This window comes from Lynx rufus, unplaced genomic scaffold (genome assembly GCF_022079265.1).
Source record: "Lynx rufus isolate CCGP_SWC_20201006 ecotype Redwood Valley unplaced genomic scaffold, mLynRuf1.p SCAF_12, whole genome shotgun sequence".
Classification (NCBI taxonomy): domain Eukaryota; kingdom Metazoa; phylum Chordata; class Mammalia; order Carnivora; family Felidae; genus Lynx; species Lynx rufus.
In genome coordinates, this window is record NW_025814826.1 from 48,964,025 (window position 1) to 48,986,921 (window position 22,897).

The 22,897-nt window shown below is 37.3% G+C and overlaps 1 protein-coding gene across 3 annotated transcripts in view; it reads right to left on the bottom strand.

Annotated features, from left to right (window-relative positions):
• Positions 1 to 22,897, bottom strand: part of TAF2 (TATA-box binding protein associated factor 2) — a 97,169-nt gene that overhangs the window by 12,096 nt on the left and 62,176 nt on the right. For 2 of the 3 annotated variants that reach the window (XM_047074130.1, XM_047074132.1), the window contains 4 exons: positions 19,556 to 19,665; positions 4,168 to 4,397; positions 2,715 to 2,870; positions 2,127 to 2,232 (listed from right to left, as the gene is read on the bottom strand). In XM_047074130.1, the coding sequence (XP_046930086.1) occupies positions 2,127 to 2,232; positions 2,715 to 2,870; positions 4,168 to 4,397; positions 19,556 to 19,665 (602 nt within the window). The remainder of the gene's footprint in view (positions 1 to 2,126; positions 2,233 to 2,714; positions 2,871 to 4,167; positions 4,398 to 19,555; positions 19,666 to 22,897) is intronic. The other variant, XM_047074131.1, reaches the window with a different exon arrangement.

A 22,897-nucleotide genomic window follows, 5' to 3' on the forward strand; every position in this document is an offset into this window, starting at 1 on the left:
ACTCCCTTTTTTTTTTGCCAGTGAAAACAGGAAGAGCACCCAGAAAAAAAATAGTTACATTCCCAATAAAAAATGCATTATATAGTAAACTTGAGGGGTGCCTGGCTGGCTCAGTTAGTAGAGCATGTGACGATCTTGGGATCATGAGTTTGAGCTCCATGTTGGGCACAGAGATTACTTAAAAAAAGTAAAAATTAGGGGCGCCTGGGTGGCTCATTTGGTTGAGTGTCTGACTCTTGATTTCAGCTCAGGTCATGATCCGAGGGTCATAGGATCGAGCCCTATGTTGGACTCCACACTGAGAGTGGAGCCTGTTTAAGATCCTCTTTCTCCCTTAGCCCCTCTCCCCTCTCATGTTTGCGGGCTCTAAGAAAAAAGGTAAAATTTTAAAAAGTACTTGATTGGGGTGCCTGGGTGGCTCAGTCAACTGTGGCTCAGGTTATGATCTCACACAGTTTGTGAGTCTGAGCCTCGAATCTGGCTCACTGCTGCCAGCGAAAAGCTCACTCTGAACCCTCACTCTCCCTCTCTCTTTGCTCCTCTTCTACTTGTGCTCTCTCTCTCAAAAAAGTAAACATTAAAAAAAAAGTACACTTGATTTATCATTTATAATTAATAAATATCTTTTAAGTTGTTATATTGATGACAATAAAACAATTATGCATAAAAAATGAAATAAGTGAAAATTACTAAATTATATATTATGTATCAATGTGGATACATTTTAGAAGCATAATGCTGACTAAAAAACGTAAGTCATATCATACCATTTTCATAAAATTAAAAAAACAAGTATAAGGAAATCCTATATCTATGTGGTACACTATAAAGAAAAGTAACAGAATGGTTAAAAGAAGTAAAAGAAAATTCAAGACCATATTTACTTGTGGTGCAAAGGCAGGTGGACAGAATCAGGGGAGAGGCATAAAGGGAATGACCACGGCATGGAGTCTATCATACAGGTTAAGGTGGAGAGCAGGTTCACAGATATTTGTTTTATTACTATGCTTTGCAACTTACATGCAAGTTACATCAATGCTTTATCCCTGAATATTAAAAAATGCTGACATAAACTAGGTATTAGCTCTTCAAAAAGCATTATAACAAAATGAATCAAGAGCCGTGAACACCTTCTGAAGAAGTACCTCATAATACAGTTAAAATTACTCTTTTCACCAATAAAATATTTTGGGAAATTAAAGAATATAATTTAACAAAAAAGAAACAAAAGCTTCTGTATGAAGGTATTCAGTGCAGAATCACCCATTAAAAAAAACAAAAACAAAAACCCTGAAACAACCCCCAAAATAAGATAAATTATAGTACATCAACTCAATACCGCCTCAGGTACTATTTTCAAAAGAAAACATTATGATGTTTGGGAGACGCATGCAAAAAAAGTCTAAGACTTCTACAATATTACGTGAAATGGGCACACAAAAAAGAGAAAGTAGCAGTGTTATGGGAGGCATTAACTTCAGTCAAAGTTTAAAATTATGGTTACGTTATTAAAAAGAAAATAGAGGGGTGCCTGGGTAGCTCAGTCAGTTGAGCGTCCGACTTCGGCTCAGGTCATGATCTCACAGCTCGTGAGTTCGAGCCCCGTGTCGGGCTCTGTGCTGACAGCTCGGAGCCTGAAGCCTGCTTCGGATTCTGTGTCTCCCTCTCTCTCTGCCCCTAACCCACTCGCATCCTATCTCTGTCTCTCTCAAAAATAAATAAACATTAAAATAAATAAATAAATAAATAAATAAATAAATAAATAAATAAATAGAAAACAGATCTAGTATTTTAGTTTGAGGTCAAGCCTACTACAAAAAAAGAAAAAAAAGGAAACACACAAAAAAATTAAAGCCACTGGAAGGAATCTGATGAATGGATTTTTAAAAAAACAAATCCAGAAGTATGCCCAAAATTTAAGGACCAAAATAAAACAGAATTAAAAAAAACAAAACCCTTTTTAAAAATGTATTCCTTTGCTGATATGCATTATAATCTGCTACAACCAGTATTTTGTACTAGCTACTTTCAAATGTTCACCTGTAAATAAAGCAATACCGCACTTAGAAGAGCAGTACCGCATGAGCTCTCTTCATGAGCCTGCGGATGCTATGCACTGATCTCACCTGGAGTTGATGGCCTTTCAAGCATGTTCAAATGATGGGAAATAAACGCCTGGCTATCGTGAACAGTGTCCATATCAATTTCCTCCTCATCTTGAGAATTTGAAAACTACAACACATACACAAAGGAGAAAAAGAACCGTTACATCACTTTACATTTGGATCTTAGCTCTTAGGAAAAGGTAGCAGAGAGGCCACAGAATATACCCCCACATCTTAAAAGGAAAAGTAGTCTTTTTCTCAGAAAGAATTAAGAATAAGAAAAGATTACATGGTCCAGCCTCTTAAAGAAGCTGACTGGATATTACTGGAAATGAAATAGCAACTAAAATCTACTCTTATGTTGTGGGAAGAGGTAGTGAGCCAAGGCAGATCATATACACATAGTTCCTCCCCCAAACAGAGAAGAAATATGTGATAATACAAGTTAAATGATCAGATGGAAGGTCTTAAACGGACATTTGGATTTCTTTATGATTCAGTCTGCCCCATCTGTTCCTGCTAAGGAAAAACCATTGGAAGTATTCAAAAAGATTTACAAGAAGGTGAATATCCTACACTATTAATACAGGTTTAACCTGTATTTCTTACTCTGATTTTGAGTTTGACTTTACTGCTATCCTCATTCTTCTCCAGTATTTGACCAGGTTCTAGTGGGGACCCCAGTGGTGTATCAGCCTTCCTCTTCACTCCCTGCTGATGAGCTGACATATTACATGATGCTTCCTTGGCAAGGTGATCATCTTCCTGCGGCAATATTCAAGATCAAAATTAGATTTCTGAAGACAAGTAGCTCATATTATAGCTGAACACTAATAGCTACAGCAACCATGCAGATTAGAGCACGCCCAGTGCCTAAAATTTATCAGCAGTGGGCTTAAAATAAACTTCACCTTTTCCTGTCAGCTGGTCTTTTTTGGGGGAGATGGGAGGTATATAAGTAAACTTGAAGAGTTTTCCCAAAAGAATGTATCTTTTGGTGTCATTTTCTCTTTTCCTGAAGACTCCAAGAATGAATGTGAATAAATTAACATATATGGGCAAGAATTAGAAACCTATTCATTTATACAGATTTATAAATACTCCGATCTGAGAAAGCACTTTAATGAGACCCTTTTTTCCTATGGAAAGGTCTATCTTACTTCTTCATAACCCAAAATCTAGGATACATTTTAAATTTACAACAAATAAGTACGATTATATTCCAGAAAATCCAGGTGAATAAGTAATTTAAAATGATTATTACTAACTTGCATAAAGAGAATCTCAGTTTTCAAGTGTCAAAACACCAGTAGGGAATTGCCAGGCAAGTAATCTGGTCTAAATATTGGCGAAAAATGAAGCTTGCATTATTGTGGACATTCTGTTACCAACAAGAAAATCATTTCTGGAAAACTTTCTCTGAATTACAATAAAATGATTGTTAAGTATGCTAAAAGTCTTTCTACAAAAAAATCTGGTAATTTCACAATGCAGAGCTGGAAGTAAAAGGTTTTTAAAAGGCAAACACATGCATGCATACATTAAAACAAAACAAAACAAAACCACGTAATGCATAATCTCTTCCCAAATCAGCAGTGTACTCATTTACCTGACCATTCACTGTTACTTATTTAATTCAACAAGCATTTGCCAGGCATTTATCATATGCTTAGAACTGTGCTAGGTATTACACAGAATAGCAAAAAAATTCAGAGCCCCTATGTTCAAATAGTTTGTTAATATGATATACAGACAAGATGAAATATTCACTTCAATTTTCTGCTACTCTAAGAAATTCGACACTCAAGTACAAAAACATCATTATGTCATCACAAAAGGGGTAAATGGACTGGCAGCACATCATTTGTTATGTGCAGCTATGTAGTTGTCAGTAGTGCTTTATAAACTTTTGTAAAGTGCTAAACTACTGTCAACCAGCAGTTTAAGCGGTACATGAAACTATCAGTGGCTTTAAAATTTGCCAGTTCAAAAAAATAACTTCTCTTCCCTAGGGAGCTCTATACAATAAAACTGTATCTTCTGTAATGCATGTGACTCTTACAGGGTTCTGAAATCCAACTAGCTGTGCGTGACTACTTGGATTAATCGCAGCTTCTTGGTTGCCTGCTATGGCCTCTGGAATTATGGTCGGATTCAAGACAGCTTTTTTCTCTTTTAGATTAAGAACCAACCCAAGCTCTGGCAAGGGCAAGCAGGAAGGTCTACTGAGGCCAAAAAGTGTGAAGTACAAGTCCACAGCACCACAACGTAACCTCCAGTCATGTGAAGTACCTAAGAAGTAAATAATAAAGAAGTCAATATGTACACTTATCCATGAACTGCTCCAGAACCTATACAGAGAAAAAGGACTGTGCTAAAAGGGGCCGTCTAATGACCTAGGCACAACAGGCAAACCCTCTACTCTAAAAATGCATCTTAACACAGATACTCAGAAATTGTTCCGAAAGCAGTAATGGTAGTGAACGAACAAATAACTTACAATTGGTAAAGCATGTTATCATTACACTATTCTTACCAAATGAATATTAGACATCCACTAAACATTTAATATTTCAAAAGCAGTATTTTTTCAGGCTTTAGATCTTCCTATTAATTCCTCCTCTTTGGTAAATACTACACATTCATTCATTCTCTGTTCATCTTGTCTGATTTTCTTCTTGAATAGCCCATTAGGAAGATAGCACTCTAAGAGCCTTTATGAACCCTGACACTTGAAACAAATTATCCTCTCAAATTTATTACTTTCAGGTTTTAAATATGGTAATAAACCCTACAACTACTTAAAATAACATGATTCTAAATTTTTATTGAGGAGGAGGAGGAAAATGTTTTTGCTAAACACCTTTATATTTGTGTTGCTCTGCAAGGTGTATGTTGTTTTTAAAGAATTTTTTTTAATGTTTATTTATTTTCTGAGCAAGGGTGACAGAGCATGAGCAGGCGAGGGGCAGAGAGAGAGGGAGACACAGTATCCAAAGTAGGCTCCAGGTTCTGAGCTGTCAGCACAGAGCCTGACACAGCCTGTGAGATCATGATCTGAGGCAAAGTTGGACCCTCAACCAACTGAGGCACTCAGGCGCCCCTGCAAGGTATATGTTTAAAAGATAAAAATTATAGGAAAAAGCAAATCCCAGAGATAGCAACAGCTGGTAAAACACATAATGACCAGAAGAAAGCTGACTGTGTAGAGATTAAATTTAAAGTAGATGAGAGACTACAGACAGGTTCTTTCAATTTCTTTGATGAATCTCGGGTTTTGTTTTTTTTTTAACCTCCAAAATAAGGGTTTTGATCTCAGATTATACCTTATCTTATTATCAATGACAGAGTAGAGAGGACATCAATACCACAGTTCTTTCTCACTTTCCCTTTTTCCCCAATAAAACATCCCAGGCAGATACTTCCATCAAATAGAACTGAATGATAAGATGAAATTTGTCATCTAGGGTTAGACGATTGCTATCATTTCTAGGTGGAATTTAAAATGATGCACAAAACTTAAAATCAATGAAAAGTAACATGTAAATTCTTCTGGATAAGAAAAATAAACTCTACAAATTCTTAATTTTGACCAAGAACTATAGTTTCAAAAGACTGTAATGCTTAAAAAGGAAAGACAAAAGGGAAAGAAGTTGCTGCAGCAAATTTTAGACAGCATAAATATTAAGCTTTGTGGTTTTCAACAACAAATATTACCATGAGGAAATAAAATACAATCAGTCAAGTAAAGATTCTAATGAGATTTACTCCAACAGAAGTAAATATGACATTAATTACATGCAAAGGAAATTCATATAGGAGGAATTATAACTTCATAGAGTTCGTATGACATACTACACTGTGCTAGGTAACTTGCCTGCCATGAAACGGCGATCATCAATCCTATCTGAACCACCTTCAATTTTGCTTCTATGTGACAAGGTCAAAGATACACACCATTGTTAGAAGCAAAAGAAAGAGGCAAGACCTCCTGAGGAGAATGAAGTTTTTGTCATAAAAACTACAGAGAAACTAGGAACAGGAAGAACAGTACAGAGTGAAAAGAAGAATTTTGCACAGGAAATCCATTTCCTTCTCCAGAATATGCAGATCTGCACACTTTAATGACCTGACAGTGCTTGAATTTTGGTAGGCATTCATTATTCTCCTTCTGAAAACAGTTTATACATGTAAAGACTCCACAGAGGATACGTATCAGATTCCCAGGCCTTTTATTACAAGGGCTGGTGGCTCAAACCTCTGAGGGAAGGGAAGGAATCAGGCCACAGCAGCCAGCACTATCTATTCATGGGCACAGCAAGAAAAGGAGTGAACCATAGGCGTTTCATCAGTAAAGAAAACTGGAACAGCTTAGGGTACATTTATACTGGAAGAAAATTTAGCCTTGAAGATCAGTATCACCTAATTATGTCTACTGCAAATAACCATCCTGAACTATGTTGTAGATGACACTGAAACCAGTCAGGCAATTGAGTGTAAAATTCCTCAAAGTTTAAAAAAAATTATTAGCAAATGGAAAATGTACATTCTGATGAGCTAAGGTGTTCTGTTTTTTGAAAGTCAGTTTGAGGATGATTAGGCAGCACAGTGAACGCTGCCAAATGCACTAAACCCCTATGAGAAGAGTTTTGTTACTTTTTATTTCTATGTGGGCTTTTTGGTCTTATTTTCTGAAGATTTTGGTTGATCTTCAATTTGCATGGAAGAATGAACATTGTTTTGATCCTGAGGGCAATTGGATTTTTCCTTTAAAAAAACTGATTTGTGGGCGTAGGAGGACACTGGGCTCACCGTGTCCTGCTGGTCACTTAGATTCCACCCACATCTGCCTAAATAACCCAGAAAACCACCAGAAGACTAGCAGAACGGACTCTCCGGAGCTAAGCATAGACAAGAGGCCCACGGAAGAGGGTAGGGAGGGCGGAGAGACCGTGCGCGCTACACGGACTGGCGGGAGGGAGCCGGGCAGTGGAGGGGCAGCTTGTCCGGTAAGGCAAAATCCCCAAGTCTGGCTTGCAAAAGTGGAGGGGATGGACTGCGTGAGTTCTGACAGGCAGCAGGACTTAACATCTGGAATATTATAAGTCAACAGCTCTGCTCGGTGAGCGGGAGGGTGAGAGGACACCGGGAGGGAGAGGTGTTGAGCCCCGGAAGACAGAGCTCAGCTCGGAGGGGAACAAAGGTGCTGGCCAGCGCCATCTCCCTCTCCCATTCCCCAGCCAAAATCCCAAAGGGAACCAGTTACCATCACCGAAGTTGCTTGCACGGCGCAAACTCCTAATGCTGTGCTTCTGTGGATCCATCCCTCCTACGGGTCTGCCTCCTTCCCGGTGCTACAGGGCCCCTCCCGCAGGGGACCACCGATGGCAAAGCGAGCTAAGCCTGCCCCTCCCACCCCTGTGCACCTTGCAGATCCACCCCGGCTAATATGCCGATCCCATCAAAGCAGCACCACAAGCCTGGCAGTGTGCAAGTAGCCCAGACTGGGGCCACACCACTCCACAGTGAGTCCTGCCCCTGGGAGAGGAGAAGATAAGGTACACACCAGTCTGACTGTGGCCCCAGCGGTGGGCTGGGGACAGACATCAGGTCTGACTGCGGCCCCGCCCACCAACACAAGTTACTCCAGACAGCACAGGGGAAGTGCCCTGCAGTTCTGTGCCATCCCAGGGACTACCCAAAATGACAAAATGGAACAACTCTCCACAAAAGAAAATCCAGGAGGTAGTGACAGCTAACGAATTGATCAAAAATGACTTAAGCAATATAACAGAACAAGAATTTAGAATAATAGTCATAAAATTAATCGCTGGGCTTGAAAAAAGATATAGAGGACAGCAGAGAATCTATTAGTACAGAGATCAAAGGACTAAGAAATAGTCATGAGGAGCTAAAAAATGCTATAAATGAGGTGCAAAATAAAATGGAGGTGACCACAGCTCAGATTGAAGAGGCAGAAGAGAGAATAGGTGAACTAGAAGATAAAATTATGGAAAAAGAGGAAGCTGAGAAAAAGATAAAAAAAAATCCAGGAGTATGAGGGGAGAATTAGAGAACTAAGTGATGCAATCAAGCAGAACAATATCCGTATAATAGGAATTCCAGAAGAGGAAGAGAGAGAGAGAAAGGGGTTGAAGGTGTACTTGAACAAATCAGAGTTGAGAACTTCCCTGATCTGGGGAAGGAAACAGGCATTGAAATCCAAGAGGCAAAGAGAACTCCCTTCAGACGTAACTTGAATCGATCTTCTGTGTGACATATCATAGTGAAACTGGCAAAATACAAGGATAAAGAGAAAATTCTGAAAGCAGCAAGGGGTAAACATGCTCTAACATATAAAGAGAGAGCAATAAGACTAGTGACAGATCTCTCTACTGAAACTTGGCGGGCCAAAAAGGAATGGCAGGAAATCTTCAATGTGATGAACAGAAAAAATATGCAGCTGAGAATCCTTTATCCAGCAAGTCTGTCATTCAGAATAGAAGAAGAGATAAAGGTCTTCCCAAACAAACAAAAACTGAAGGAATTCATCACCACTAAACCAGCCCTACAAGAGATCCTAAGGGGGATTCTGTGAGTGAAATGTTGCAAGGACCACAAAGTACGAGAGACATCACTACAAGCATGAAACCTACAGACATCACAATGACTCTAAACCCATCTTTCAATAATAACACTGAATGTAAATGGACTAAATGCTCCAACCAAAAGACATAGGGTATCAGAATGGATAAAAAAATAAGACCCATCTATTTGCTGTCTACAAGAGACTCATTTTAGACATGAGGACACCTTCAGACTGAAAGTGAGGGGATGGAGAACTATCTATCATGCTACTGGAAGTCAAAAGAAAGCTGGAGTAGCCATACTTGTATCAGACAAACTAGACTTTAAATTAAAGGTGGTAACAAGAGATGAAGAAAGGCATTATGTAATAATTACAGGGTCTATCCATCAGGAAGAGCTAACAATTATATAAATGTCTATGTGCCGAATTCAGGAGCCGCCAAATATATAAAACAATTAATCACAAACGTAAGTAACCTTATTGATAAGAATGTGGTAATTGCAAGGGACTTTAATCTCCACTTACAGCAATGGATAGATCATCTAGACACAGGATCAATAAAGAAACAAGGGCCCTGAATGATACATTGGACCAGATGGACTTGACAGATATATTTAGAACTCTGCATCCCAAAGCAACAGAATATACTTTCTTCTCAAGTGCACATGGAACATTCTCCAAGATGGATCACATACTGGGTCACAAAACAGCCCTTCATAAGTATACAAGAATTGAGATCATACCATGCATACTTTCAGACCACAATGCTATGAAGCTTGAAATCAACCACAGGAAAAAGTCTGGAAAACCTCCAAAAGCATGGAGGTTAAAGAACACCATACTAAAGAATGAGTGGGTCAACCAGGCAATTAGAGAAGAAATTAAAAAATACATGGAAACAAGTGAAAATGAAAATACAAAAATACAAATGCTTTGGGATGCAGTGAAGGCAGTCCTGAGAGGAAAATACATTGCAATCCAGGCCTATCTCAAGAAACAAGAAAAATCCCCAATACAAAATCTAACAGCACACCTAAAGAAATAGAAGCAGAACAGCAAAGACACCCTAAACCCAGCAGAAGAAGAGAAATAATAAAGATCAGAGCAGAAATAAACAATATGGAATCTAAAAAAACTGTAGAGCAGATCAATGAAACCAAGAGTTGGTTTTTTGAAAAAATAAACAAAATTGCTAAACCTCTGGCCAGGCTTCTCAAAAAGAAAAGGGAGATGACCCAAATAGATAAAATCATGAATGAAAATGGAATTATTACAACCAATCCCTCAGAAATACAAGCAATTAACAGGGAATACTATGAAAAATTATATGCCAACAAACTGGACAACCTGGAAGAAATGGACAAATTCCTAAGCACCCACACACTTCCAAAACTCAAACAGGAAGAAATAGAAAGCTTGAATAGACCCATAACCAGCGAAGAAACTGAATCAGTTATCAAAAATCTCCCAACTAATAGTCCAGGACCAGATGGCTTCCCAGGGGAATTCTACCAGACATTTAAAGCAGAGATAATACCTATCCTTCTCAAGCTGTTCCAAAAAATAGAAAGGGAAGGAAAACTTCCAGACTCATTCTATGAAGCCAGCATTACTTTGATTCCTAAACCAGACAGAGACCCAGCAAAAAAAGAGAACTAAGGCCAATATCCCTGAAGAATATGGATGCAAAAATTCTCAATAAGATACTAGCAAATTGAATTCAACAGCATATAAAAAGAATTATATATACCATGATCAAGTGGGATTCATTCCTGGGCTGCAGGGCTTGTTCAACATTTGCAAATCAATCAATGTGATACATCACATTAATAAAAGAAAAGAACCATATGATCCTGTCTATTGATGCAGAAAAAGCATTTGACAAAATCAGCATCCTTTCTTAATAAAAACCCTCGAGAAAGTCAGGATAGAAGGAACATACTTAAGCATCATAAAAGCCATTTATAAAAAGCCCACAGCTAATATCATCCTCAATGGGGAAAAACTGAGAGCTTTCTCCCTGAGATCAGGATATCCAGGGAGGATACCCAGGACAGGGATATCCACTCTCACCGCTGTTGTTTAACATAGTGTTGAAAGTTCTAGCATCAGCAATCAGACAACAAAAGGAAATCAAAGGCATCAAAACTGGCAAAGATGATGTCAAGCTTTCACTTTTTGCAGATGACACGATATTATACATGGAAAACCCGATAGACTCCACCACGTCTGCTAGAACTGATACATGAATTCAGCAAAGTTGCAGGATACAAAATCAATGTACAGAAATCAGCTGCATTCTTATATGCTAATAATGAAGCAACAGAAAGACAAATAAAGAAAATGATCCCATTCACAATTGCACCAAGAAGCATAAAATACCTAGGAATAAATCTAACCAAAGATGTAAAAGATCTGTATGCTGAAAACTATAGAAAGCTTATGAAGGTAATTGAAGAAGATATAAAGAAATGGAAAAACATTCCATGCTCATGGATTGGAAGAATAAATATTGTTAAAATGTCAATACTACCCAAAGCTATCTACACATTCAATGCAATCCCAATCAAAATTGCACCAGCATTCTTCTCGAAACTAGAACAAGCAATCCTAAAATTTGTATGAAACCACAAAAGACCCCGAATAGCCAAAGTAATTTTGAAGAAGACCAAAGCAGGAAGCATCACAATCCCAGACTTTAGCCTCTACTACAAAGCTGTAATCATCAAGACACCATGGTATTGTCACAAAAAGAGACACATAGACCAATGGAATAGAATAGAAACCCCAGAATTACACTCACAAACGTATGGCCAACTAATCTTTGACAAAGCAGGAAAGAATATCCAATGGCAAAAAGACAGTCTCCTTAACAAATGGTGCTGGGAGAACTGGACAGCAACAGGCAGAAGGATGAAACTAGACCACTTTCTCACACCATTCACAAAAATAAACTCAAAATGGATAAAGGGCCTGAATGTGAGACAGGAAACCATCAAAATCCTAGAGGAGAAAGCAGAAAAAAAACCTCTCTGACCTCAGCTGCAGCAATTTCTTACTTGACACATCCCCAAAGGCAAGGGACTTAAAAGCAAAAATGAACTACTGGGACCTCATCAAGATAAAATGCTTCTGCACAGCAAAGGAAACAATCAGCAAAACTAAAAGGCAACCAACGGAATGGGAAAAGATATTTGCAAATGACATATCAGACAATGGGCTAGTATCCAAAACCTATAAAGAGCTCACCAAACTCCACACCCGAAAAACAAATAATCCAGTAAAGAAATGGGCAGAAAACATGAATAGACACTTCTCTAAAGAAGACATCCGGATGGCCAACAGGCACATGAAAAGTTGCTCAACGTCGCTCCTCATCAGGGAAATACAAATCAAAACCACACTCAGATACCACCTCATGCCAGTCAGAGTGGCTAAAATGAACAAATCAGGAGACTATAGATGCTGGAGAGGATGTGGAGAAACAGGACCCCTCTTGCACTATTGGTGGGAATGCAAGCTGGTGCAGCCACTCTGGAAAAGTGTGGAGGTTCCTCAAAAAATTAAAAACAGATCTACCTTATGACCCAGCAATAGCACTGCTAGGAATTTACCCAAGGGATACAGGAGTGCTGATGCATAGGGGCACTTGTACCCCAATGCTTATAGCAGCACTTTCAACAATAGCCAAATTATGGAAAGAGCCTAAATGTCCATCAACTGATGAATGGATAAAGAAATCGTGGTTTATATACACAATGGAATACCACGTGGCCATGAGAAAGAATGAAATATGGCCTTTTGTAGCAACGTGGATGGAACTGGAGAGTGTTATGCTAAGTGAAATAAGTCATAGAGAGAAAGATACCGTATGTTTTCACTCTTATGTGGATCCTGAGAAACTTAACAGAAGACCATGGGGGAGGGGAAGGGGAAAAAAAAAAGTGAGAGAGGCAGGGAGCCAAACCATAAGAGACTCTTAAAAACTGAGAACAAACTGAGGGTTGATGGGGGGTGGGAGGGAGGGGAGGGTGGGTGATGGGTATTGAGGAGGGCACCTGTTGGAATGAGCACCGGGTGTTGTATGGAAACCAATTTGACAATAAATTTCATATTTAAAAAAAACTGATTTGTAAAATGAAAATTTAGGGCTCGTAAGAGGGAGCTAAAAAATGAATAGCAGTACTTCTGTTAAAATTACAAAAGAGAAAAAAAGATCAAAGCTCCATCACATTTTAAAATCATGAAATAAAATCTTAAAATGGTTGTCATTATTTGTAGTGCAATTAAGTTCAGTGGTATAGTGAGGAAAACACTTCTGCCAAATTATGTTAGCTCTGTGATCCTGGGCACGTCAGGAGGTGGGCCCTAAAATGAGAGCACTGAACGGAGATGGTGTTTAATATCCCCACAGGTCAAATTCTATGATTTGAAAGCAATCATTTCCATTCCTTAGTAAGAGGCCCTGAAATAACTCCTGATTTCTGTCCTCAGTGACAGCATTTTGAAGAACTTCTTCTAGCTGAAATGGTCCCAATCACTTAAATGGCAAGGAATCCTCACATGTGTGAAAACAACATTCTTCTCTTCTCTCAAGTTAAGACGTGGACTGCTCCGTCCTCACTAGTAGTTACACTTTGGGACCCACCGTGCTTACTTGAGACGGAAGGACAACACTCATGAAGAAAGCAGGAACCCAGTACTGACGTTCTCTATTCATATCATAAAATATCTTAAAGACAACCCCCAAACCAGCAAACCTGAGCCTAAAAAGAGAATCTCTTCATTTCCTGAAGTCATTGCTTACTAAAGCTAATTAAGATAAAAAGCTGCTAAGAAGAAAGCTCACTTTGAAACCTTTGTTTTCCAAAAGCCCAGCATTTCTTACAGATGAAAGAAGCTTGGACATTTTTAAAGAGTTGGGCCAGACAAATACAACTGCCACAGGTTAGTTCTGTCCTGATCTCTCCATGCATATTACACTGAGTGAAGACATTTCATTCATATCCATGTGTATGTATATATATATAATTTCCTACAAAAAAATGCATTAATATGTTTTCATTTTCTTGACCATTCCTATTCCTAGCAAGGAGTGTTCTACGGGAGAAACACAGAGGGGGAGAACTTTGAAATCTTCTGATGTTAATATCAAAATTGTCTATTTTCTTACTCTGAAACTTGGCAAATCCCACCAAACTGAATTAGAAGTTGTCCTTCATTCTACCCCTTGAGTTTAGCTGTACACTTCCAAACACTAAAAAGTATGATGTAAACAGCCATCAATGTCCTGAGTAATTACATAAAAGTTTTCATGTCATTCTTACAGTAATGTGACGAACACTAAAGAGCAGCTTGGAAGTAACAGCTAAAATTTCCTTCATAATAATATACAATCTCTTCAATGCAGGCTTCTATCTTAAGAAATGAAAAAACACTGTTTAACAGGTAAAACTTGAGAAAGCACTTATATTTTAAATGAAATGTAAAGCACCAGTAAAAATCTCCAATTCCTAAGTTTTTAATTTTTAAATATATTTTTTTAAATTATTGTCATGTTGGTCTATAATCCAGTATCTTACAGAAAGCTATTAAAGGTAGGATCTCATATGTTCTGAATTTTAAAGCCTTTTTTGTTGGGAAAGGAAAATCATTGTGTGGAAACAAGTATATACATCTAATAGAAGCCAGTCAGGTCATAACTCCACCTGTTCCCCACTGTATACAGGATAAATAAAATGTCAACTCCTAAGGCCTTTCACTTTTGCATCCTAATCTATTTTTCCAGATAATACCATCTGCCAAACATCCTTTCAGAACTTGAGACTTACCTAAAATGTCTTTCTCGTGTGGCAAACTCTTTTGCGCTCTTCAAGAGATATCTCAAATGTCACTACCCCATGAACATTCTGCCATTCCAGGCAGGGCTCATGGTTCTGTTCTTCAGGTTTCTAGAGTACTTTGCTCTTCGCTTTATTTCAGTAACTATCTATTTGTATTATAATTTATCTGTTCCTATGCCTCTCTTTCTAGTACACTAAGTTAACACAAAGTATCTGATACACACAAAACACAGTACAGTGGCAAATTGGTGCTCAAGAAATGATAAATAAATGAATACCTGAAGCCTTTAAAAAGAACTGCCCGCGAACAATGTGATATTTTGATTAAAAATAAATCTACTTAGGAGCACCTGGGTGGCTCAGTCGGTTAAGCATCCAACTCTTGATTTCAACTCAGACCATGATCTCATAGTTCATGGGATCAAGCCCTGTGACAGGCTCTGCACTGGCAGCACAGAACTTGCTTAGGATTCTCTGTCTTCCTCTCTCTCTGGCCCTCCCCTGAAAGTGTACACGTGCTGTCTCTCAAAAAAAAACATTAAAAAAAAAAAACACCTAATTAAGATTCTTAAAGCCACTAAGAACAAAGATCATATAATGTGAAAGATGTTTGTTTAAAAATGTTTACTCTTTATGAGGAACATTATTATTGTAAAAGCTATATGGGAACTATAAGGACATTTTGGGAGACAAAGAAATCTGAATATCAGATATATATTGGAGTAGGGTGTGTTAACAATATTGAGGATTGTCCTTATTCATAGGAATATACACTAAAGTATTTTGGGAATAGCATCATGATACAACTTACTTTCAAACAATTCAGGAAAAAAAGAGGTATGTATAAAGAAAGAAAGGAAAAAGAAACAAAGTAAATATGGTAAAAAGTTAACAACTAATAACCCAAGATGAAAATACACAGCCATTCACTGTACTATTCTTAAGATTTTTCTAAGCTTTGTAAATTTTTGTTTGAAGTTTATTTTGAGAGAGAGCACACACATGTGCAAGTGAGTTGGGAGGAGCAGAGAGAGAGAGACTGAGAGAGAATCCCAGGGAGGCTCCGCACTCTCAGTGCAGAGCCCAGTGTAGGGCTTGAACTCACAAACCATGAGATCGTGGCTTGAGCCAAAGTTAGACACTTAACCGACTGAGCCACCCAGGTGCCCCTAAACTTTGAAAAATTTAAAAACAAAAGTTTGGGGAGAAAAAGTTACAGGGGAAAATTAAACTAAAAAATGGGGCAAGATATTTGATGTCTGTACGTATGTGTACATACATAGATAGCTCTGCGTGTGTGTGTGCGTACCTTTGAAACAAAAACTGTTGAGGGCACCTGGGTGGCTCAACAGGTTAAGTTGCTGACTCTCGATCTCAGCTGAGGTCATAATCTCCTGGTTGGTGAGTTGGAGCCCCCCAATGGCTCTGTGCTAGCAGCACAGAGCCTGCTTGGGATTCTATCTCTGCCCCTCTCCCACTTGCACGCACACATGCATGCACACACACACACACGCACACACACACACACTCTACCTCTCTCAAAATAAACAAACTTAAAAAAAATTTTTTTTATTAAAAAAAAATAAATGAAGCTTTAAAACAAAACCGTTGGGATGATACCAGAGCAGCACCCAGAACATAAGGCTAAGTGGAGCTACCATACACCAAACAGAGAGTCTTAGACACCAGGCAGTCAGTCTAGGATCTCAAAAACAGAAGTCTGGGAACCTTGCTTCCAGCACATGGCCATTAGAATGACTCAGTTACCAGGTGTCCCTCTTGGTAACTTTCAGCTCTAAGTCTCCCTAGTATATTTCTAAAAAGAGTATTACTAATATTCATTGAGTGATAGATGAAAGAAAAAAGAACATGAATAGAAGTTCATATAATTAGTCTTATTCTCAAATTTCAATTTTCAAAAATATTTTTTCTAAAAATTATTTTTTCTAAAAAAATTTTTTGGCTATGTTTTTATTTATTTTTGAGAGAGAGAGACAGAGCGTGAGGTAGGGGGAGGGACAGAGAGAGAGAGAGAGACAGAATCTGAAGCAGGCTCCAGGCTCTGAGCTGTCAGCACAGAGTCTGATGTGGGGCTCAAACTCGTAAACCGCAAGATCATAATCTGAGCTGAAGTCGGATGCTTAACCGACTGAGCCATCCAAGTGCCCCACAATTTTCAAAATTCTAATACTATGTATCCTACCAAAATTACTATCTTACTGAGAAATTTCTGAAACCAGCTAAGCAAGCAAACTTTGATTCTTCAAAAGCATCTGATGACCACCTATTCTAAGATGATCTTTTCTTAACTGCCATGGTACTGTCTCCCTATGCTACTTCAAATGGGTTCACCAAATTATATAACTATGCAAAGTCAAGACATCTCAAATCCAGTTTGGAATAGGACAGAAATAAATAAATGTATTTAATTAAACCCCTACTGTCTACAGTTTGATTTACATATGTAAATCAAGATAATGTTTATCTCAAATGACCATATAACCCAGGAGCCCCAATAGGGAGTGAGGGGCAGACAGAGTTCAGCAGGTTTAAGGACTTAGATGATGGCCTACCTCCTTGTTACAAAAGAATTCTCATTATAATTTCTTAAAACGATTACTAGTAAGAAGATAACGTAGTAATATGAAAAATTATTATGATAGAATGCTATTTTTAAACCTTCATTAAAACTACGCACAACGTTTTTTCCCTATAGGCCAAATATACTGTTTCTTCTTTTTGTTCAGATAAAACTCTGTAACATGATTATATTACCATTATAATTTTTAAAAAAGAAATTTTAAAAATTAAGCAAAAAAGGGGATTTCCTAGATCGGATTCATTCATGTATCTCAGAGGCTCAGGTGTGGAAGGGAAATGAGCAATCCTCTAACCACTGTCCCCCAACGTCCAATGTTCTCCCAAAACACTAAACAAAACAAAAAACCTCTCCCAACTATTCACACCACTCCCACTGTTCATACTGCTCCCATCTAATTTATAGCTCTGAAGAGCTGAGCAGTAAATTGTTTATGACCACAACCTCACAGATCTGTTTTGTTTACATTACTGTCATAGAAAATTCCAACCCAAAGCAGCAACTGTGTTTCACAGTGAACACTATCAAAATTAAATACTAAGCATCAATCAGAGCTTGAATTTGTATAACCACAACCTTCCAATGGGCTTCAAATGTCTTAAAGAATTGTTCCATTAATCTTAAATGTATATTTATTTTGTTCAAGAAATCTTCCTTAGACGGTGGTAAGATTCTTTGTATTTCATTATGCCTTCCTCAAAGTTACAATCCATCTCAGTTGTGGAATCAAGCACTCTTGTTAAGAATATATTTAACACACTGGGGCGCCTAGGTGTCTCAGTCGGTTAAGCCTCCGACTTTGGCGGAGGTCATGATCCTGTGGTTCGTGAGTTCGAGCCTCACATCGGGCTCTGTGCTGACAGCTCAGAGCCTGGAGCCTGCTTCGGATTCTGTGTCTCCCTCTCTCTGCCCCACCCCCGCTCACACTCTATGTCTGTCTCAAAAATAAATAAACGTTAAAAAAAATTTTTTTAAAGAATACATTCAACACAGTATAGTTTGTGCTACATATTAACTGTTAAATAATCCTTTACAAGTTCCTGACCTTGTGTTCATCCCCTGGATCTAAATGACAGTAATCATAACAGTCTTCAGTGTGACCACAAGTAGCAAAATATAAATAAAACACCATGTAAACATTTTCCTAGGGATTACGGAAACCATTAGAAAAATAATTTAGCTTTATCATATAAACTGGTTTATGTGCTGTTTTCCAAATACTCTGAGGACAAGTTCCATACAACTGTATTTCAACGAAATATCTACTATGGTGTCTTTACTTGGGGCACTGCACTATGATTATGAAATTGAGGGACAGAAGTCGTGCAATTACTTAACATCACAATGCTGGTAAGTAATTTTTTTTCAAGAACCAGAACTTGGTATTTAGTTGTGATTTAGTGAAGTAGCCACTAATAAAACAAGTAGGACATGTTATTTTCCAATATTGTAAGGAGAAGATGAAGTAACACACATACTAGAATAGCAACTGCTCTCTCACCATCTATCTAGAACAGTTAAATTTACCTTTTAACTGAATTTTAAACCAAAACCAGTAATCCAATTTCAACACATCAGAGCCATAAGGCAAATTTTCTTTAAATATATACAACATTTACAAGTCAATTGGAAAAGACCAAAAAATTCAATTGGCAAAGAATATGAAAGACTTACAAAATAGGAACTACATACAGCTCAAATATTTGAGAAGCATAATGATGTCATCACTACATAAATTTAACAACATTTTGGGCACTTGATATGAATACACTGTGCTTTACAAATATTAACTCATTTAATTTTCAGTGTGCAGAAGTAGGTACCATCATCTCCATTTCATAAACAGAAAAACAAAGGCTTAGACAAGTCACACTGAGTAAATCATTCAGCTGAGATGTGACCCTCATCAAACTGGTTCCAGAGTCTAGTACTGAAGAGCACTATTAGGCTATCCTGCCCTTTGACCTCATTCAAATAGAGCAAAACTGTGATGAGATACCACGGTCTCCAGCATGCACAACAATAACAACATGTGCTGTTCCTGAAAGGATACACAAGAAATTGGTTACCTCTGGGAAAGGTCACTAGACCTATTTTTCCACTGTGTAATCTTCTGAAATAAAAATAACAATAATAATACTTTGCAGACTCATGTTTACAGCTCTTTGAACATTTGGGATACTTCCACATAAATGAATATTTTTGTTTCCTCAACCACCTTGTGAGGCAAAATGAGTGAATATACCCTTAGTAAATATTATCATGCTCACCACTGTGAAGGAAGATGTGATAAGTATCCTTCTTAAAGAAAAAAAAAAAAAAGACAAAAGATTAACCATAGTTCCTTAAGTACGAAAACCTGTTGTAAAATGAAAATATTCTAATAATAAAAATTTTTTAAAAGCTACTGCTGTCTCACCAGAATTCATAAGTTTCCAAAGTTGATCTACCAAGGCTTCATTACATAAGGGAGATTCCATGTTCTTAGTAAATGGTGGGTTCTTAGTCAACATGTTTAGAATCTTATGTCTGAAAGATAAAGATAGAATCTTATGTCAGCAAACTTTTGCTGACCATGAAACACATTTAAAAATTTTCTGTAGTTCCTCCTTCCTATTTTATCCTCTCTTCTTACATCTACCTTTGTGTTTAAGTTTAATTTCATTTCAAAGACATTATCTTAAACATCCTAAATATTTACTATTGTTAATCCACTAAAAAAATTCTAGTGGGTTTGTTCTTTCTAAAATGGCCTTATGTACAACGAGGTCTTTTAAAACTGACTCTATGTATTCCTAACCAACCTTTCCTATTCATTTCTAAAATGAACATTTTATATTCCCTAGAAATTTTTTTAATATATATATATTTTAGTGTTTATTTTAAATTTTGAGAGAGAGAGAGAAAGCACACATGTGCACATGAACAAGGGAAGGGGCAGAGAGAGAGGGAGACAGAATCCCAAGGAGACTCCACACTGCCAGTGCAACGCAGGGCTCGATCCCATGAACTGTGAGATCATGACCTGAGCAGAAATCAAGAGTCGGATGCTTAACTGACTGAGCCACCCATGTCCCCATCCCTTGAAAAATTTTTAAAGACAGACTGGTAAGTAAATAGAAAAATCTTTACATGGTGGAGGGGTGGGGGGAGATCACATACAGGCCAAGAAGTCTACACTGAAATAATAAAATGAATATAAACTGCATTCTTATGGTATCTTTGTAAAGCATGGAGATGTGCAGAAGCATTTAAAATATGGAGACCACACAAAAAGGTTTCCTCAAAATGAGCTGAAATTTAGAAGAGTTCATTAGTAAAAGTATCCTCATGGAGGGTAACAGTGAAATTCCACTACTCAGAGTTACTTCTTGTGAGAGGCTACCTGAACACTTCTGTAGTCTTCTAAAAATAGGGAAATGTGACCAAAACAAAATTGGAAAAAGAAAATGTCCAGTGTTATGAGTAGGAGATGCCAGAGAAAAAGATAAAGAAAAGGAGAAGCAAGGAAGCTATGGCCATAGCCTAGCATTTAGTGCAGGGATAAGAGCCAGGCCTGGGCTCAAGAGATTCAAGACCACGGAGTAATGGGATGCTTGGATATAACTGGAGAAGAAAGAAACTTAGATTATAATTATAAATGAGATTAGCAAAACCTTAATGGTGAACCCAGGAAGTTTTTATATTTAATTGTTGGTGGTAAGGCATCAAACTGGATTTGTACTTAAAAAAGAAATGGGAAGAAAGTGAAACTACTAGGTTGCAGCTTAAGACACTTAACCCCTTTTGGCTTCAATTTCATGTCTATAAAACTAAAAGAGATGGACTCTCTTTTACTATCTTTTACTCTCTTTACTATCTTTTAGTGCTTTGAAATTTTAAGACTGTATAAAAGACTATTGAAAAGCTATGAGAACAAAAAGTGAAATGGGATTATAGATGTAATTTGCAGATGGGTAATGTAAAAGGGATATTTATCTTCATGGATATGTCATATCCATATTTTTGTACCTTTATAAATAAACACAATTCCTGTCCTTAAGGATCTCAAAATCTATCTATAAGAATAGACCAGTATTACAGGTAAATAATCTTTAAAAATATGGATGAGTTTGTTCTTTAGAGCATGTTAATGCTGTTATACTTTTAATTTGCATTAAGAAGAAAACTTAAGTTTCTATCTGGCTGCTTTCCCAGCTACCCCAAATACCAAAGTGGGAGGGCCCAACTGATAGAACTTTATGGTATTTACTCAGATCATTATAAACCCTTGACAGCCGAGCCAATGAATTGTAAGGAGTGCACTGAGGAGGTCTTTGATCACTAAAAGAGCAATAATGATCAGTACATATATTACTTTTATCAAATTAAACATTTCATCAAAAGTTTTGTTTTTCTCTAAAGTTTAGATAATAGAAGAAAGGCTTTTACAAAGTATTTATAAATGACAAAACATCCAAAGCAATACTCAGAGGAGATAGGTTTAAGGGAAAACAATGAGAATTTTGTTCTTAATTTTACAGAGATTAAACATAAAAATTCAGAATAAGCATATGCTTCAGACAACTAGAACAGATCTAAAGCAAATCTTGAGAAAGTCATAGGATCATGTCAAGTTCATAGCAGCAAAAACATCCTATTATTTCCTTAAACAGTTGAGAATTTTCCTGGTAGGCTAGTCCAATCTATTGCCAATCACTACCAATAAGAAATGGAGTCAAATCAAAACCAAAAACATGCTCAAAATCTCTCAAGAGAAAAAGCACAGGACATATGTGTGTCTCTTGAGGAAGTGATATGCTGTAATCATATGTATGCTTGATTCCAAAACCATAATATCATTCCATGTTATTTTAAATATAATCCCTACCCATTATAATGAGAATATAGTAGTTCTTCCTATCAATGTAAAAAGTATATACATGCACAGAAATAAGTGTAAAACAAAACTCCAAAATGTTAAGTGTTTCTGGTTAAAATAATTACAGGCTTTTTGAAAGTTTTCTTCTTAATGTGATTTGATATTTTTCCAAATTTATATGAGTATTTTAAAAAGTCATGCCCACTGAAAGGAAACTGTAATTTTAAAAAACGTAAACTTCATTTTAGTTTAAAAATAGTACACCTAGGGGCGCCTGGGTGGCGCAGTCGGTTAAGCGTCCGACTTCAGCCAGGTCACGATCTCGCGGTCCGTGAGTTCGAGCCCCGTGTCAGGCTCTGGGCTGATGGCTCGGAGCCTGGAGCCTGTTTCCGATTCTGTGTCTCCCTCTCTCTCTGCCCCTCCCCTGTTCATGCTCTGTCTCTCTCTGTCCCAAAAATAAATAAAAATGTTGAAAAATTAAAAAAAAAAATAGTACACCTAGATTTATTTATTTAACAATTATGCATCTAGATTATTTCTCTATCTTATCAAACTTGTAAAATGAACAGCAAACTTTATGAAGAAAAAAAGTATTAGTAATTTGTCAGGTGACTATCTAGCTTAACTTAAGTGCATTTATTTAGTTTAGTTCTCAAGATATATTAATGAAGAACTGACCTACAATCTAAAAATCTTTTACTGAGAGAAAACTATACAATTAAAGTGGACAACCCTATTACTACGTTTAAAACATCAAACTATCCATGCTCATGGATTGGAAGGATATTGTTAAAATGTGGATACTACCCCAAAGCAATCTACACATGCAATGTAATCCCTATGAAAATAACACCAGCACTCTTCACAGAGCTAGAACAAATAATCCTAAAATTTATATGG